The sequence below is a fragment of the Sorex fumeus genome, unplaced genomic scaffold, assembly GCF_029834395.1.
Source record: "Sorex fumeus unplaced genomic scaffold, SorFum_2.1 ptg000063l, whole genome shotgun sequence".
NCBI lineage: Eukaryota > Metazoa > Chordata > Mammalia > Eulipotyphla > Soricidae > Sorex > Sorex fumeus.
Window position 1 is genome coordinate 36,068,294 of NW_026606120.1, and position 17,814 is coordinate 36,086,107.

A 17,814-nucleotide genomic window follows, 5' to 3' on the forward strand; every position below is an offset into this window, starting at 1 on the left:
CCACTGGACATTGAGTGAGTGAAATAAAGCAGATTCCTGGGAGTCATTTTGAAAGAAAACCTAGTAATTTGATGGATCATCTGAGAACTTGAATGAAGTTAGACTTGAGAAGTCAATTGGTTGAGTGAGGAGCGGGCATAATTCCAGTGGGCTGGCCTGCTTTAATACTGAAGCTCATTCTTTGTGTTTTGCTGTTAAGTAGGGTGGTTGGGGGTAGCCTGAGGACTTCTGTGTTAGGGGCTGTCTCCTGTTTCTTGGTCTCCTGCATCTCTGCTTTATCTTCTTCACAGTCTATTGGCCGAAGCCGTGGTCTATGGTCTAGATAGAGCCAGTTCTATGGTCTGTACAGTGAGAGGAAACATTTTGCTTTCTGTGCTCACTTCCCCACAATATTTCAAATTTACTTATGCTTTGGGGCACAATTACCCAAAGGACAAGTGGTCAAGGAGCCATTTATAAGAAAACTTTCTAGTTCCTGGAGCATAATGAACAATTCAGAAGTCTTTTCTTATATAGGTACCTTTTAAGATTATTATTTTTGGTTTAAGAAGTAAAGAAAAGGGGTTGGAGCAATAGCACAGTGGGTAGGGCATTGCCTTGCACGCGGCCAACCAGGGTTCAATTCCCAGCATCCCATATGGTCCCCTGAGCACCGCCAGGGGTAATTCCTGAGTGCAGAGCCAGGAGTAACCCCTGTGCATGGCTGGTTGGGACCCAAAAACACACACACACAAACAAACAAAAGTAAAGAAAAGCATTCTTTTTTCTTGCCTTTGGATCATGCACACTGTGTTTCTCCTGCTCTGCAGTGCTCCTGCAGCTTATTCCTGTTTGGAATGAAGAGTTCAGAGTGCTCTTCTGGAGGTCAGTTCTCAGGCTGCCCTCTAGAATGTTCTTTGTAAAGGGAACCAATAGCAAACTACCCAAATCTATGTAGAGTAGACTGAACATTTTGACCTGAAGCATACAATTCTGTATTTTTTGAACTGAGAAATTCATAACAGAATTTTAAAAATTCTTCTTTATTTCTTACTATCAGTCACTCTATTTCACCAATGATGACATCGTTCTGAGAAGACAGCGTAGTTGGTAAAATACTTTAAAATACTTACAGTGAACACCTACAGTTTCATTCTTGAGGCTCTCTCTTTATGTTTTTGTTGTTGTTGTTGTTGTTGTTTTGGGCCACACCTGGCAGTGCTTAGGACTCACTCCTGGCTCTGTGTGTGTGTGTATCACTCCTGGAGGGGCTCCGGGACCATCTGTGGTGCTGAGGATAGAACCCAAGTTGGCCTTGTGAAAGGCAAGAACCTGTGCACTGTTCCATTACTCCTGCCCCTCCATCCTTTTTTAGGGGTGGGGGTGTCCCAGGGCTGCTCCTGACTCCTAGCAATGCTCCAGAACCACGAGGTGCTGGAACTGGACGAGTCCCCGCAGACAAAGCATATGCTCCACTTGGTGCCTCTCTGCGACCCCCAGTCCTTGAAATTTCGGACAATTACCCAGTATCATCCTCCGTTTCATCTGGTGAATTGTTCCCAGCATAAAATTTGGGTAACTCCTGGGGCCCCCTGGAGTGGCATATGGCTAGGGCACCGTCACAGAGCCTTTAAACTAGGGGTGACAGCAGCCCTGTTGAGGCCTGCCGCTTGGCAAGTGCAGTTCAGTTTGGGGTGGCCGTGAGGGTAGGATAAGAATGAGCCACACGGTGACAAGGTGGTGGTGGGGGATTCTTGTTCTAGGCACATCCTGTTCCAACTTTGCAGGGTCGAGATCTCCTAGTGAATACCTCAGGCCAGGCACTCTGATACGACCCCACTTTAATTCATGTCTAGGTATTGGGTTTTCATCTAAATTACCTTTGAGCAAGCCCCAGTACCGGAAACCCGGGCTACAGCCAATGACCTGCCTTGGACAAGCTGGGAGGTGGAACTTAAGAGCAGCCGTATTAACCTGCCTTTATACAGAAGCCATGGTGGCCAGTGGCGAGAGACGTCTCCTGTTTTTCCTTCTAACCCGAGCAGTAGCTTTCCCTGTGCTTGGCGAAGGAGCTCACTGCTTCTCCATGTAACCCTGTGCCGAGCAGGGAGGAGGAAATGGCGTGTCACTAGTCTCTACCCAGAGCGGCTGGATTTGTCTGAGGCGTGTAAGAAGGCTGGTACCCAGAGACTTGGCTTTCTTGTCCCCCAGAGAGGCCCTCACGTGTGTCATCTTCTGTTCTAGTGTCTGCAGGCAGAGAGGTGCTAAGGGGCCTCCCCATTCTCCGGAGCCCCTCCGTCCAGAGGGCAGACGGCGTGCCTGCCACCCACTCCGCCCACAGCAGCACCCAGCCTGCGCTCCAGTCTCTCACTGTCAGTCTCGGGCTCCCAAGGGAAGCGGAGAGATTCCCTGAGGCCTCTGACCTCGCCACCAGGACGTCCAGGGCAGCCTCTCTGTCCCCCTCAGAGGCAGAGCCTGGAGGAAGTGAAGATGCCCTTCATGATCCAGGAGAGGGAAGGTTCCCCCAAAGTGGATTTGCTCTTCCGCCTTCTGGGGTTCTGGTAGGATTTCGGCCAAATGATTCCCTGGGTAAGTTTTTAAAGATTTCTTGATCTATTAGGCCATTTATTTACTTTGATTTTAGTTTTATTAAGACACCATGATTTTCAAAGGAAATATAACGTTCTGGGCATACAATGTTGTCCCAACACTGGTCCAGCACCAATGTCCCACTCCCTCCATCAATGTCCCCAGTTCCCTCCCACTTAACAGGAATGTAACAACTTTATTTCATATTACTTGCTCCAGTAAAACTTAAAGGAATGGCAAATGAAATGATCAGAAAATAAATGTCAGTTTGTGATAATCGATTGCTATATGATTTTAACCTATGTAAATAAAGAAGTTCAAGCCAGTTAAATATAGTATACTGCCTATTCTTACTTACATATCTAAGTTTTCAACTCTGTGATTTAAAATACATTACATTAAATTTTATTTTATACTTGAGTATTATTGTGGTTATTATCATGTCTTCCTGATAGAAGCAAAACTATTAAAAAATTATGTGCTAATATGTTTTAGTGTTTCCATGAGATAGGCAAAACCTACAAATAAGAATCTGGTAAGAGTTAAGAGAATTAAGAAAATTTAAATGGAAAAATATAAATATAAAATGAAAAAATATAAATGCCTATAATAGTACAGTGTTTTATCCAAGGAAAAGGCACTATTAGTTTTATATTGGATAATATTATAGATACTGACTGCTTAAGTGTCTGCATTAATAAGTAAAATATCTGGATGTAAAAAAGAAGCTGATAAGACATAGAACATTCGATATAAATGAGATGCTAATTCATTATTAAAAATTTATAAAATCCCTTTGCAAGATAGAAGTAAACTCACCTTTCTTAATCTACTAGAGGACAACCATAAGCAACATGAATAAGGGCCGTATCAATGCTTTGTGCTGGGAAGTTTGTCCTGTGCTTTGAAGAAGCTCCTTTAAAGTTTCTTGCAAAACTGTTTTCAAGGTTCTAAGTTCCCTAAGCTGTGGACTATTCGTAAAGCTCTATCACTCCTTCAGATCTGAATGATAATCTAGCTGCTCTAGTGCTCTCGGTGAGGTGTTCTTTTCATTGAGTTCTGTGTTATATTCGTCCACATTGTCTTTTGGTTCGTAGAGTCTCCTTTGATAGATCTGCTGTACATCTTACGATCTTTTCTTTGTATGTAAGTTCCCTTCTTGGTCTTGCGGCTTTCAGTATTCTGCCTTTATTCTTGGATTTGGTCATTTAAAGAACAATGTGACTGGAGTTTTCCTAGTTGAATGTAATGTTGCTGGGACCCTTCAGTGTTTTGGATCTCAGTGCCTGGATACCTTAACTCTGAGAAGTGCTTATCAATACTTTCTTTGACTATTATTTCTCATTATATTTCCCTTCCTGCTCTTCAAGAATCCAGTGATTCTTACATTGTTCCTCTTAAGTTCATCCCATAGTTCTCTGGCATTGGTGTACATTTTTTTTCAGACTTTTCTACCTTCTGCTGTTTCCTAGCAGTTTCCTTTTTCTCATCTTGGAGCGCCTTGATCTTCCGCTCAGCTGCTGTTACTATGCTATCTGGATCCTCTCTTGACGTTTTTATGTTATCTACTGTACTCTTCATTTTTGCATTTTTGATCATAGTAGTTTTTGAGCTTTGGCTTTGCTGACCACCAGTGGCATCATTTCTTTGAACTCATTTAACATCTTCATCCTGGTGTCACTCAAGACATTGAAGATGTATTGAGCTGGTTGGTGTTGCCTTCAGTGAGACTGCTCTCACTCATTGAGCTTGGTGGGCTTCTATGTGCTTTTCCCACTGTTCTAGTGTTCCTGCTGTGCTGGGGCTGGGCAGGAGTGGGGACGGCGGTGAGTCTTGGTAGTCAGAGGCCCTGGATGATGCTGATGGATTAGACTGGAGCTTGGTCTCCTTCTTCTCTGTCCATCTTCTCTGCACTGGTGGAGCAGCAGGCAGAAAGTCAGGCGCTGTGGTGTGGGCCTTCCGACGGGCAGGGCAGGTGTGGAAGCTGCCGGGCCTAGTCAGTGAGAGGGGCTCTGCATTCTTTTCCAGAGTGGGCCCCTGATGTCAACTGGAAACTGCCTCACCTGGAGTGGCTGAGAGCAGCAAACAAGCGGTCAGAAACATTCGCAAATGACTGCAGGGCCTCTTAGGATGACGGGGCTGCTGTCTCCAAAGTACTCGCACGCTTCCCCCTGCCCTCGCCACCAGCCACCCTTGCACATGAGTGGGCTTTATTTCCGACCTGCTCATGGAGCTTGCGGGTGTGTTGTTCCAGCTGCTTTCGGGGAGAGAGAAGGGAACGCTGGTTCAGAGGGTCTGGGCAGTGAGTGTGGGACTGCACGGCCGGCTCCCGGGGGAAGAGAGTGGCTCTGTCTGTCATTCCATTGCTTGTCCTAAGGGTGAGAGCTGGCTTGCTCTTCAGGGTGACTCCAGGGCCTGGGAGATACACTGGAACAGAGAGTAAAGCACTTGCCTTGCACGTGGCCAACCTGAATTCAATCTCTGATATCCCATATGGTCTCTTGTGCACCACCAGGAGTGATTCCTGAGTGCAGAGCCAGGAGTAACCCCTCAGCATTGCTGGTTGTGTCCCCAAAACCACAATGGTAAAAATAAATAAAAAATAAATAAAATAAAATGGCTTCAGACTCTGGAGAAACCTATGTTCTCTCTTAAACATGCACTCTCTTTCTCTCCCCTCACATTTTTCTAAATAAGTTTCCATAAAAACTTTCCTGCTTCACCAAAAAGAAATCAACAAGTTAAGTGTTTTCAGTTATGGATGGATTATCTTGCAAGTCAAACATGCAGCTATGTTGGGGCTTCCATAATCCCCAGGTTCCTGGTCTTTGGTAGTCCTTAGAGTTGACTTTTTATTATTAAAAAGTTAAAATCATCATTGTTTATAGAGTTGTTTCTGGAACATGCTGCTGACTAAAGTGTATATTTAGGCTTGTCATATTTGTTAACTAACATCACACTTAGTTTCTGTTACTATTATTTTGGGGGGATGTTGAGTGGAAATCAAAGAAAGCCTCTAAGTCACTCTGCAATTGTGCACAAGTGGTTTAAAAGCACCCCCTTTACCAGTTTTTTATTTCAGTATTACCTTCTTGCTAATGTTTGTGAGTTTTTAAATATTTAGAGAATACAAGTATATTTCAGGTTCTGATATTTCACTAAATCATCATCACCACCTTGTAATTATTGCACCCTGTTTTTAAGTAACCATGTGATTTTTTTCTACAAAAATTTACATAATGGTTACATCTATTTTTTAATTTTTGGGAGCAAAAGTTGGCATCAAATCTGTGCTGGAGAGACAGTACAGGAGTCACCTGTGTGCAGCCAACTCAGGATCACAGCACCACAAATGCCACATGTGGTTCCCTGAGTACCGCCAGGAATGCTTCCTGAGCTTAGAGTCAGGAGTCAGCCCTGAGCACTGCCTGCTTGGTCCCTGTCCCACCCAAGCCTGTGGCCCCTGTGCAGTGTAGTGCTGTCCATCTGTCACAGGACTCAGCTGTGGCAAGGGCTGCTGAGTTCACGGGCCTGTCACAGCCTGTTTTCTCTGATCTCTGCAGCCTCAGACGGGCATCTGCATGCCCTCAGCTCTAGTGCCCAGCCACAGCATCTCCCGGTGCAGACTGCCACAGAGCCCAGGTCGGAGCCCTTGGCCCGGGAAGGAGACAGCACAGCACACTGGTTCTGGGCCCACAAGATCTCCACAGATGTGACTGGAAACTCTACTTCCTCTCCTGGAGCTGGGAATGCCGCTGACCCCAGACACGTGGCAGAGTCAGGAGCAAGTGGCCCGGCGCCACACAAGAGCCACCCCTTGGCCAGGTCTTGGTCTGCGTCGTCCTCAGAGAGTTTGGAGGCCTCTGCACTGCACGGGGAGCGTGTGGGTGAGTTTTCGTGTGGGGGCCCACCCGGGCCTTCTGCCCCGGGTCAGACTCCTGCCAGGAAAGAGCACCTGAGGCCCCTGGCACCCCAGGTCAGGTAGTGCTCCTTATCCCAGTGCTCTGCCGTTTGGCCATTGATGTTCTGGGCACCAGGACTTCACTCAAACGCTCTGCTGCTGAGTACCACCCCTATTTTTAAATTGGGTTTTTTATTGCTTAGTGAGCTGTAAGAATTCTTTGTATATTCTGGATACTACTCCTTTATCAGATATATAATTTTCAAATAATTTCTTCAATTTTTGGGTTGTCTTTTCATTTCTTTCTTCCTTTTCATGTGCGTGTGTGTGTGTGCGTGCGTGTGTGTGTGTGTGTGTGTGTGTGTGTGTGTGCTGGGGATTGAAACCGTGGGCATCCTATGTGCAAGGCACAGCCCATCACATCCCTAGCCCTCTTTTCACTGTCTTGGTACTATCATTTGTTGTACAAATAAAAAAGTATTTCATCCTGATAAGGCCCAGTTTATCGTTTTGAGAAAATTTTTCTTTTTGATGGTTTTAAAAGAATGCTATTTTAGGCAACTGTTAAAGACAACTTTCATCAGCCTTCATGATGCAATCTATATGTGATAACTGAAGCGAAGAGCATTAACTAGTCTTTAAAAATTATGACAGGTTTAAACTCTGCCGCCTCACCAGTAATAGCTCTGTTCCCCCTTGTCCTCATCAAATATCTAACCCTAATTAGCATGTATTCCTGCTCACGGGCTGTGGAAAAGCATGTGTTTAGCATGACAGGATGACACACATATGGACAGAAAGCATGGGTAATTTTGAAGGGTGTGGATGAAACCATGTGTCTCGTGGACCAAGGCGCCATGTCTAGCCTCTGTTCCAGGGGCTCTGCTTTCTCATGGGGGGCAGGAGTGCAGGGTGATGGCCCTTCCCCTTCTCTGTGCAGTGCGTGCTCTGCTGCTTTTTGTGAGAAGTGTGACTTCAGTGTGAGAGGTTCTGGGCATCTGGTGGTAAATAGTTGTGAAAGGCCACCCCATTCCTCTGAGTGTCTCAGATGTGGGATGCTTTCCCTCCTGTCCTGGGAATCTTCACAGCTGTCCTCCTGCCGTAACCCGACAGACATCTCCACTCTCGTTTTCTGGGTCAGCCCTTCTGTTTGTGGGTTTGACTTGGCTGTTCAGTCTGAGAACCTGGAGCAGTCCTTCCTGCGGGGTGTTGGTTGGTGCATCCGTGCTCTGCTCCCTCACCCCGGGCCTGCTTCTCTTCCCCCCGAGCACGTGCTCATTTCACTCAGATTTCAGCCTGTCCCGGGTGACTTTCTGTGGGGCCTGTGAGTGCCTCGGGCCAGACCCGTGTGCTCTGGGCTCTCAGTGTTGCCGGAGCCCCTGTGTTGCCCTGCCCATAGGCTCACACGTCAGGGAATGCACCTGCCGGGAAGGTCGCGCCCCTCAACTCTGTTTCGTTTTCCATCGTGGTTTGTCCATGGGGATACAGAACTAATCTCTCAGGGAACAGGAACCTCCAGGAAGAGAGACATTTTCTCACAGAGCCAGATGAAGTAGTCAGGCTCAACGGAGCATTATTTCTATGATTGTGTGTGTGTGTGGGGGGGTGGGTGGGGATGGGGGAGTTTTCTTTTTAAGACAATAACCTAATAAAGTAAGATTCTTTAAGCTTAATGTATAGAACTTAGTACAAAAAAGAAGTCATTTATTTATGACCCCATTCTACTCCCTTTAACATTTTTAAAAACATTTCATTGTGAAAGTTTTCATAATTGCACATGATACAAAGAATAGCACATAACCAGGGAGATGACCCAGAGGGCTGAAGCACATGCTTTGCCCAGCACCACATGGTTCCCCAAGCACCTCTGGGGAGAGACTCCTCCCCTGAGCTGGGAGCAGCCACTGGGAGCAGCCGCGGAACAGCACTGCTAGGTAATGATATAACATAATCCTTACACACCATCACCCAGCTTGAACTTCCATTACTGTATCCCAGTTTTGTTTTATTTAAGTTCACCTCTATTTTTTCTGGACTATTTGCGGGGGCTTAGGCCACAAGAGGCCACACATTAAAGATGGTGAACAAACGGTGAGGGTGCTACAGCAGTAGGGTGCTTGCCTTGCATGCTGCCAAACCGGGTTCAATCCTAGGCACCCCATGTGGTCCCCTGAGGACAGAACCAGAAGTAAGCCCTGAGCACCATAACCAAAAATCAAACCGAACCAAGTGAAATAAAAACAAAAAGGTGATAAAAACTAAAACCAAGCCTACCTCTGCCTTTTGACACAGTCATTTCTTATTTACTCTTGTTTTGTTGGGTGGGCCACTACTGGCTGGGTGGGGGTGGGGACCTGAGCCTTTCTCCTTCAGAGCATGCCTTTGGATCAGCCTTGTTCTAGCCCCCTGGCACACTCCCTTGTTAGGCAGAGAACTAACACATGGCAAGTTGCAAGTCTGCTGGGATTCTCGAGCTTCTCACCCACATTCACTTCCACAGGCACCACCAACGCCCCTGAGTGAAAATACAGCATCAATCTTGATCTCTGAAGTAATGGACCTTCCCTTAAATCCAGGTCCCCTGAGCAGACACTAAATCAGAATGCCCCAGGAGGTCTCAGTCATCCAGACCTTTGTAAACACCACACACATGTGCAGGTATAGCACAACACGTGTTGTTGCTCTGCAAGGTGACAGATAACACTAACCTACAGCACCCCGTGGGATTTTTGCCACTGCACACATTTTTTTGCAAGTACACACTGTGCACAGATACACACGGGTCCTCTGTATGGCGAGATTTGCTGACCCATAGTACCTGTAAGGTTTTAGTGTTTGTAAGCAGCATACATGTGAGTGTATGCAGACACACGGCGCACTTGCAGCTGCACCGGGACAGATATGCTAAGCACCCCGCAAAGGTTGCAGACACTACTACTGTTTGTAATGCCACGTCTGCGTGCGCACACACACACACACACACACACACACATGCAAGCATCATGGCGCTGAGGGGTGAATTTCAGATAGAGATCCTGAGAAAGCTGAGAGAAGTTTTGGCTCATGGGATCCAGAATCACCCTTACGGCTTATTCTTGAGATCCACTTGACCAGCACAAACACCACACTCACTTGCCTTTCGCTCTTTTTGTAGCCACTGAGTATAGCCCTGATTTGGGGATCAGTCCTGACGTGGAGGAGGAGACCTTCCAGGGGACACCAGGTGCTCACGCTCACGACCTGCAGACGGCAGCTGCGTCCACTGGGAACGGAGAGCGCACGCTGCGATCTCTCCCCAGCCAGAACGCCGAGACCTCCAGGGACCCGGGACGCCCTGCAGCCACGCCCCCACAGCCCAGGAACGCCACTGCCCTGGGAGGTGAGGGTCCTAACGGTCCTGGGAGGCTGACCCTCTCACCGACCTGTGCTCTGTGTCCTTGGATAATGGCAAGCCTTTAAGGAGAGGACTTTATGGCTCCCCTACCCTGGCCACAGCCCTTGCCCCCCACCCCCAGGGACTCAGGTGCAGGGCCTGGTGGTCGGCCAGGATGCTGGACAGGAGATTCACCCCATCACGATGGAGAAAGACGCTCCTGGGAGAGAACAGCCTGATCAGGCTGCATGGGAAACCGAGAGGGCTTTCTTCTTCCCAGTCAAAGATCATTCGTATTATTTGGGGTCTTAAGAGTTTTTGATCAGAGCAGTTTGTGGGAGAGCAGGAAATGACCCGGTGGACTTTGCATGCAGTTCCAGCGAGCCCCAGCCTGGCCTGGTCCTCTGAACTCCCCCAGGCATGCCCCCGGCCCCCAATCGGCAGACCGATGTGTAGGGAGCAGTGCCATAGTGAGGGGGGTATGCATGCCTCGCCCAAAGCCTTCTCCAGCTGAGCCCCCAACCCACACCTGGGCCCTGGGCACAGAATCAGGAGAGGACCCTGAGCACCACCTGGCGTGGCCCAAATCACAAGCCACAAAGGTCCAAATCCCGTCAACATGGCATGGGCTCTTCTCCCTCCTCCCTGCTGCCCCCTTGTTCTTTCTCTCCCACGTGCTTAGCCACAGCCTCGCTCCCTGGAGGAAGGAGCTGAGCAAGCCGTCCTGCCCCTCCTACCCTTCCTGTGCAGAGGCCTGCGTGGCCCCAGGGGGGGGACGCTGACCACGCGTGTGCCTGGGTGCTTCTGCCAGGGCCTCCTGTTGGCTTAGTTTGCCTAACTTTGGTGTTTTCCCCGTTTCACAGTCACTGGTGTCAGCCTTGACCCTGAGAGCGACTTGGACCTGGAACCCCAGCCCGATGACCACACCTACATCTCCTCTGCCTTCACCAAAGGGGAGCGGGCGCTGCTGTCCATCACAGAGAACTCTGCTTCCCGGCCACCCGACAGGGCCTCCACGGAGCATGAGCCAGGCGGGGCGCGCTCCTCTGGGGTGCAGGCGGAAGGGAGCAGAGACCCCTGGCCAGCCAGGGTGCCTGTGCGACCGCCCACCATGCCCCTCATGCCGGGTACAGCCCGGCCGTCCCGGCCCACTCCCACGGCGAGTGTGCCCAGCACCCTGGCTCTGTTGGGCACCAGGGCTGCCTCGGGGGGTTCCCCGTCTTCTCCGCCGTCCTCATCGAGGGCGCCCTGGTCACCGCCCTTGGTGTCGCATACCCACCAGCCCTTCTTACCCACCTTGCTATCGACCAGGCCCTCGGGCCCCCCGAGGCACCCCGCCACGGGTGCGCCCGCTCTGCTGTCCTCCTCTGCACCCCCTACCCCGGCTTCCCCGGGCACGTTGACCCCTGCCCCTCCTGCCGTATTCTGGACCACTGCAGTGCTGCCCAGGACTTCAGTTCGGACATCCATGCTGGTGCCCTCCAAGACTGCACTCCCCAGTGGTCAGACCGCAGACCCCGAGAGCCTGAGTCGGGCCGAGCTGGAGAAAGTCATCCGGGGGGGCTCAGCAGCACCCAGCCCCGGCTCTCTGCGCACGGAGACCCCCAAGGCTACAGCCATGGACGACTCCACTTCCAGCACCCCTGGCATCCCTGGCCCGGTACCCTTAGCAGAGACCACAGAGCCAGCTCTGCCCGCTACCAGCTTCAGGTCAGCCCAGACAGCATCTGCTGTGGTGACCACGCTTCAGTCCTCACCGCCGCTCACCCCCACGCCCAGCCCCGCAGCCACCACAGTGGCCCCGGCTGCCAGCCCCACCACTGTGCAGACAGAGGCCGAGGAGCTCTTGCCAACCAGCCCCGGGATTGTCGTGCCACCTGTCACAACAGAGGGTCCCGTCACCACGCAGAGGAGCCCTGTGCGTACAGAGGCCACACCTGGACCTGCCTTCCCGACCGGGGTGCCCACACCCACCCTAGAAGCCACCCCGGAGCCAGGCCTGACAGGGGGGCGCACTGCAGCACCACCTTCTCCGTCTCCCCCTCCTGCTCCCCACACCTCGGAGTCCTCCACGCATGACCTGCTGACCCCCAAGCCCCAGCATCCCACCACACAGGCTCCGGGGGCCTCGTCGCCGGCCTCAGGTAGGTCGCAGTTGGCCGGTGCCCTGGCTAGCTCGGCTGACTGTGAGGGCACAGCTGCAGTGCCCGGATCGGTCACGGCCAGTGCCGTCTTGGGACCCCCAGTGCTTCCTGTTGGAGCACTTACAGCAGGAAACAGTGTCGCGGTGGGTCTTGTCCTCTCGCCGGAACTTCAGCCTTCTTCTAGAAGGCAGAGCAGAGCCCTCCTGCTGCATGACAGGCACCTGCCAGGCCATGGCAGAGCACGATGCAGGGACAGAAGCAGGAGTCCAGGGCACAGGGGCCCTTTCTGAGGCAGGAGAGATCGGCATCAGGCCGGGGAGTTCACTGCCTCCCTGGATTATGTTACAGTTGATAATGGTAGGTGAGCCTGTCTTCCCCAGGGCGCCAGGGGCTCCATCTCAAAGATGCTGGTGCCAGAAAAACGAAGTACATGGGATTCTTTCTCCTTTAAAAAGTGGTCGAAGCAGGGCTGGAGAGATGGCACACCAGGTGAGGCACTGGCTTTGCATGTAGCACACTGGGGTATTCCATATAGTCCCCTGAGCACTGCCAGGAGTGACTCCTGCGTGCAAAGTCAGGAATAAGTCCTGAGCACCTCTGTGTATGGCCAAAAAAAAAAGGTACAAGTAGGTAGGTTTTCTGATGCCTTATTGCAGATTTTATGTTTGAGGCCAGGGACATGGCCCATGTGGTAGGGCACAGGTCTCCGCATGAGCCAGACCCTGGGTTTGATCCTCAGAGCCACACAGGACCCTGAGTACCCCTGAGAATGGCCCTGGAGGAATCCCCCCAACCCAGCTGGTTATGACCCCACAACTAGCAACATTAACCCAGAACTCCCCTCAGACTTGCACATTTGCTTGTCTAGATTCAGGGAAGAAAGCCTGTGAGTGGGTGGCACAGACACTGCTTCTGAAGGGAGCGGAGGAGTGCTGATAGCGGAGGCCATTCCCAGCAGCCAGCTGCTCTCCACGCAGGGGCTGGAGGGTCACATGCCAGCTGCCACATGCCCCGGAGTGCCCCTTAGTATCAGCGCCACCATCACACAGGGACCCCGGATCTGCTGGGTGGGTCTCTGCATCCTTCCCTGGGAAATCTGTATACCCATAAGGCTTTGTTTCCTGGCTCAAATCCATCCCTGTGCCTGAGGCACGTAACTGAGCAGCCTCCTGAGAGCCAGTGACCAGGTACCAGGAGCATCGTGACTGGCTGGTCATGTGGTTGGGGACAGAGTCCAAGTGTCTAGTCTGACTCAGGAGCGAACCTTGTGCCATGATTTTAGATTTAGCCCTAATAAGGTAGCAGATGGGGCTGGAGAGAGGTTAAGGCACAAATGTTGCGTGAGGTTGACCCCAGCCCAGCCCCAGCCCCACGTGGTTCTCGGAACATTGCCACCTAATGTCGAGGTCCTTGTACCCCACTGGGGTGGCCCGGTATCCCAGCACTGTGGGGTCTGAATACGTGCATTCTCAGCCCTTCACACTGAACGCTGGCCAGGTTCCCAGAGGGAACTAGGGAGCACCCTGACCCTGGTCTCTTCAGCACTGCTTGGGACACTCCCAAATAAATAACTTAGCATATATGTAAATAAAGAGCCGGAAACATTCCTTTGGGTTTGGCCCCATTCCCCCTTGGAGTTAGGATTTTAGACTGCTGCCTTCCCTTGCTGGTCCTACGTCTTCACAGAAGATGCAGTTAACGTGGATTTCAGCTGTTCTGACTTTATGACTGGAACTTGGACTGAGCATTTTTTTTATAGAACTGGAGCATGAGCATGCTAGTGATGTGGAACAAGAGAAAGTTTTGACCAGGGAGCTCAGCTGGCCTCCGGGCCTGTGTGTGTTCAGTCAGGCCAGGCTCAGGCTGCGTCCTGTAAAGCAAGGCGCTGCAGTGCTCCGTCAAGTCAAGGCTGCGCTTTCCCTAAGCGATCAGTCACAGGGCGTGTGGAGGCCCAGTTCCATTTTGGGGTTTTTGGTGAAGGGGAGTCTTGTGGCAAGGAGGAGCGTGGCTGTGATCCCTTTACCCCTAATCGTGCATATAGAAAAGGCATTGAGAGAGGCAGGATTTCCCGTGGGCCTCAGAAGCGATACACTGAAGCAAGCCAGCTCTGCGCCATGTGACCTGTAAACAGCGCCTGGATTTGAACCTGGTCTCGGGTTCAGGGGCCCAGGGCTCTAACCCTCCTGCATGTGCACAGCCTCCTGCATGTGCCATGGCCACCCTGCCTCTTCTCCACACCTCTTCGGAAACTTCTCTGTTTTCCTGGCATGGCCTTTCAGGGCAAGTAAACAGAAATAAACGGAATCAAATATTGGCTGGGAGCATGAAATGTTTTCCTAGGGCCGCCTTCACATTCCCTGTGTGATTAACTGCTTTGTTCCTGCTTTATTTGCGTTTTCAGCAAGCAGCTGTGCCACTAGCCCCTGTCTCCATGGTGGCCAATGCGTGGAGGAGCCCCCTGGCCCTGGGCATCGATGTGTGTGCTCGCCCTCCTGGCAAGGGGCCGACTGCAGCATCGGTAAGAGGGAAAGTCACCACCAGGGCTCTGCCTGACCCCTCCCCATGCGGGCGTCAGGGTCTTTACCCTCCCCATTCCCCTGAAGCATGCCCAGATGTCTTGTGCAAAACGAGGCCAGGCAGCTCCCCGGTGATCTGGCTCCATTCCTGCCACACGGGGCCAGCATCAGCACCCCAGAAATCCTGTACCCCCCTCCCTGGCCTCTGCCTAGAAGCTCCCCCCACATCTGCTTATTAAAATCCTTGGATTATTAAAACAGAGATTTATTAAAATCCACAGTCCAGTAGTTATTCGAGGCAGTCATTTCCACCCTCCTCCCCCCCCCCCCCCCCCAGTGAACCTTGCCTGTCCTAAGGTATTTGCATTGTGTACACGGCTGCCTCAGCCTCCATAACTGGTCACCACTTGTAGACCTGAAACCGTCCTGCTCTCTGGCATCCCGCCATGCCTAGCGCCATCTGGTCTTCAAAAGCAAATGTGGTACTAGATGATTTTGTTCTCTGCTAGAATTTTATTCAGCACCACCTGTTTTCTCTCCTCTGCAGATGTGAACGAATGCCTCTCGAACCCATGCCCGCCCCTGGCTGTGTGCAACAATACTCAGGGATCCTTTATCTGCAAATGCCCAATTGGGTACCAGTTGGAAAAAGGAATATGCAATTTGGGTAAGGGAAACAGTCCTTAGTTTTAGTCTGTCTTGGAATCTTTTTGGTTTTCCCCCTAATCAAAATTGGTATTCAAAATTGACCTCTCAGACATATAAACTTTATTTGCTGTATTTTTTATTTCTATATAGTGAAATCTGAAATTGTTTCTTTGTTTGATTGTTTTTGAGGCTGTGGTGAGAGCTTACTCCTGACTCTGTGCTCAGGGGACCATATAGAATCCTGGGAATAGAACCTGGTTGGTCACATGCAATGCCGGTGCCTTACCCCGTACTGTCTTTCCAACCCTAATTAGATGATATTTATACAGACTTTTTGTATCTCTTAGACATGTTTTCCATGTTAGGAAAAGTAATATACAAACATCTTAATGACTATATACATCTGCCACCATTTTACATACAACATTTTTGTACTTAATCATTTCACCCTTCAGTCAGGAAAAAAAGACATATCCACAGATATTTTAACCACATTGTTAAAAAAAAAGTTTCAAGAGGGAGAAATAAAAGGAAAGAAACCTCTGATTACATACCACATTTACTGAGCGTTTTCATCTTCAAGTGATCGCCGTGTTCTTTCCACAGGGAGATCTTTGGCACAAAGCCACTGCTATGGGTCGTACCAGTCAGTTTGTTGTATTTCACCTCCTAATTGGACAGAGTCACAAAGCGAGTTCATTTTAGACATACCCTGCATTTGACAGATTACGAAACAAGCAAAATCCCCAAGTGAAAGCACGGCCTGACGAGGCTCTGTATGGCTGCCCTCTTAGCCCATGGCTTAGACTATGGCTTAGGCCACGCCTTAGAATATGGCTCAGAACAGGGCTTAGGCCACGGCTTATGCCACGGCTTAGACCACAGCTTAGGCCACAGTGTAGCTCATAGCTTAGATCACGGCTTAGGCCATAGTTTAGGCCACAGATCAGGTCACAGCTCAGATGTTGGCTTAGGCCACTGCTTGGAGGGAGGCCTGGTTTCCGGCCCCGACTGCTGCCTGTCACACAGCAATGTGCTGGTCAGAAGCACTTTCTCACAAGTGGAGTAAGGTCCCTTGGCAGAGTGCTAAGTTCAGTGCTTGGGTTGAAGACTTTTATATATGAAGAACTTAGCTGGATAAGGAATTGTAGCTGTAGGACCCTGGCAGCTAAAGTGATTCAAATTACCTCCAGATCTCTCTACGTGGTCCACAATATGCAAAAGTTGCAAAGCGGCTGAGTGTTTGCCTTACAAGGAAGCTTAGTAAATATTTTTTTTTTCTGAGAGAACAACTGTGAGTGTCCTTTGAGGTTGTTATTTGCATGAATTCCTATTGCCCAGAGATTGGGGAGAATCACCAATTTTCTTAAGAAGGTTGGGCCTCTGCTAATATAATGAATCGCCTTTTGAAAATGTTGATATACAGGCTGGGGCTGGGGGTGGCTCAGGTGATTGAGTGCTGTGCCCTGCCCATACAATACCCTGCGTTTGACGCTCGACACCATCTCAGCACTGCCTGGAGTGACCCTGGTCCTCAGCTCTCCCCAAAATATTTGAAAACAAATCTGAGGAATAAGTTAAGTCATTAGAGAAAGAAAACTCTAAGAACATAGACATTAGTCAAAATCAAGAATTTTATTCTAAAATTAAAAATCTTATTCTAACATTTTCTTGACTTCTGGGTAGCCTATACCACTTTGGATACATCCTATAAGAAATGAGCTGTTTTCTGTTTAAGAATAAAGTTGGGACTCCAGCAATGGAACTCAGTGGTAAACCACATGCCTTGTTTAGACAAGGCCTGAGCTTGAACCCCAGAGAAAGAGGGTGGGGTCATGGGGGTGGATGAGATGAACATGATTTGTTTCATTGCAATATGGATGGCTACTTGTTCCAGGAATTGAAGCCTGAATCACGACTCACGGCACAGGGCCCCTGAACTTACCTTCTCACCTGCAAAATCAGTTACCACGGGCTCTGCTTCCGATTCTGGATTGTTGTGACTATGAAATAAAATCATAGCACTGGGGAGAGTATGCAAAGGGCTGGGGTATATGCTCTGCAGGCAGGTGGCCCAGGGTTGGTCCCTGGCCTTGCATGATCCCCTCACACCCTCAGGAGGGACCCCCTCGGCACTGAGATGGGAACAGCACTGACAGGTACCCCCTCCCCAATAAAACAAGTTTGAATCACGTGTTTTTTTGATTGCTATATAATTTTAACCTGTGTAGATAAAGAAAATAAAACTTTTATTTTTTTATTTTATTATTTTTTTTCGAATCACATGTTTGAGCAAAGTTTAAGGGTCTTGTTCTCCAGAGGGTAGAGGTATTGTTGCACATTTGTTATTAAACTCTTGGACCAGAGCTGAAAACAGTGAAAAGCTTTAACTATAAGGGAATGGTTGTAGGGTTTTCGCTTTTGCATTTTATTTGCGGGTTACACCTGGAAGTACTCAGGGGCTACTTCTGGCTCTGTGCTTTTGTGTTAGTCCTGGTGGCAGGTCAGGAGATGGAACTTGGGCCTCCTAGTGCCAACGTGTGCTCAATCTGCTGAGCTGTCCTTTGGCCCCATAGTTACAGATCTTTAAAGAAAACATATTTATGTATCTAGATTTAGCTAAGCTATGCGAATCGGTGGTGTAATGTCAAATCAAGATTGTCT

General features: G+C 49.8%; 1 protein-coding gene across 1 annotated transcript in view; it reads left to right on the plus strand.

Annotated features, from left to right (window-relative positions):
* Positions 1–17,814, plus strand: part of HEG1 (heart development protein with EGF like domains 1) — a 92,745-nt gene that overhangs the window by 31,611 nt on the left and 43,320 nt on the right. The window contains exons 3-6 of the mRNA XM_056126485.1: positions 9,624–9,848; positions 10,706–11,986; positions 14,388–14,504; positions 15,050–15,169. Of these exons, the coding sequence (XP_055982460.1) occupies positions 9,624–9,848; positions 10,706–11,986; positions 14,388–14,504; positions 15,050–15,169 (1,743 nt within the window). The remainder of the gene's footprint in view (positions 1–9,623; positions 9,849–10,705; positions 11,987–14,387; positions 14,505–15,049; positions 15,170–17,814) is intronic.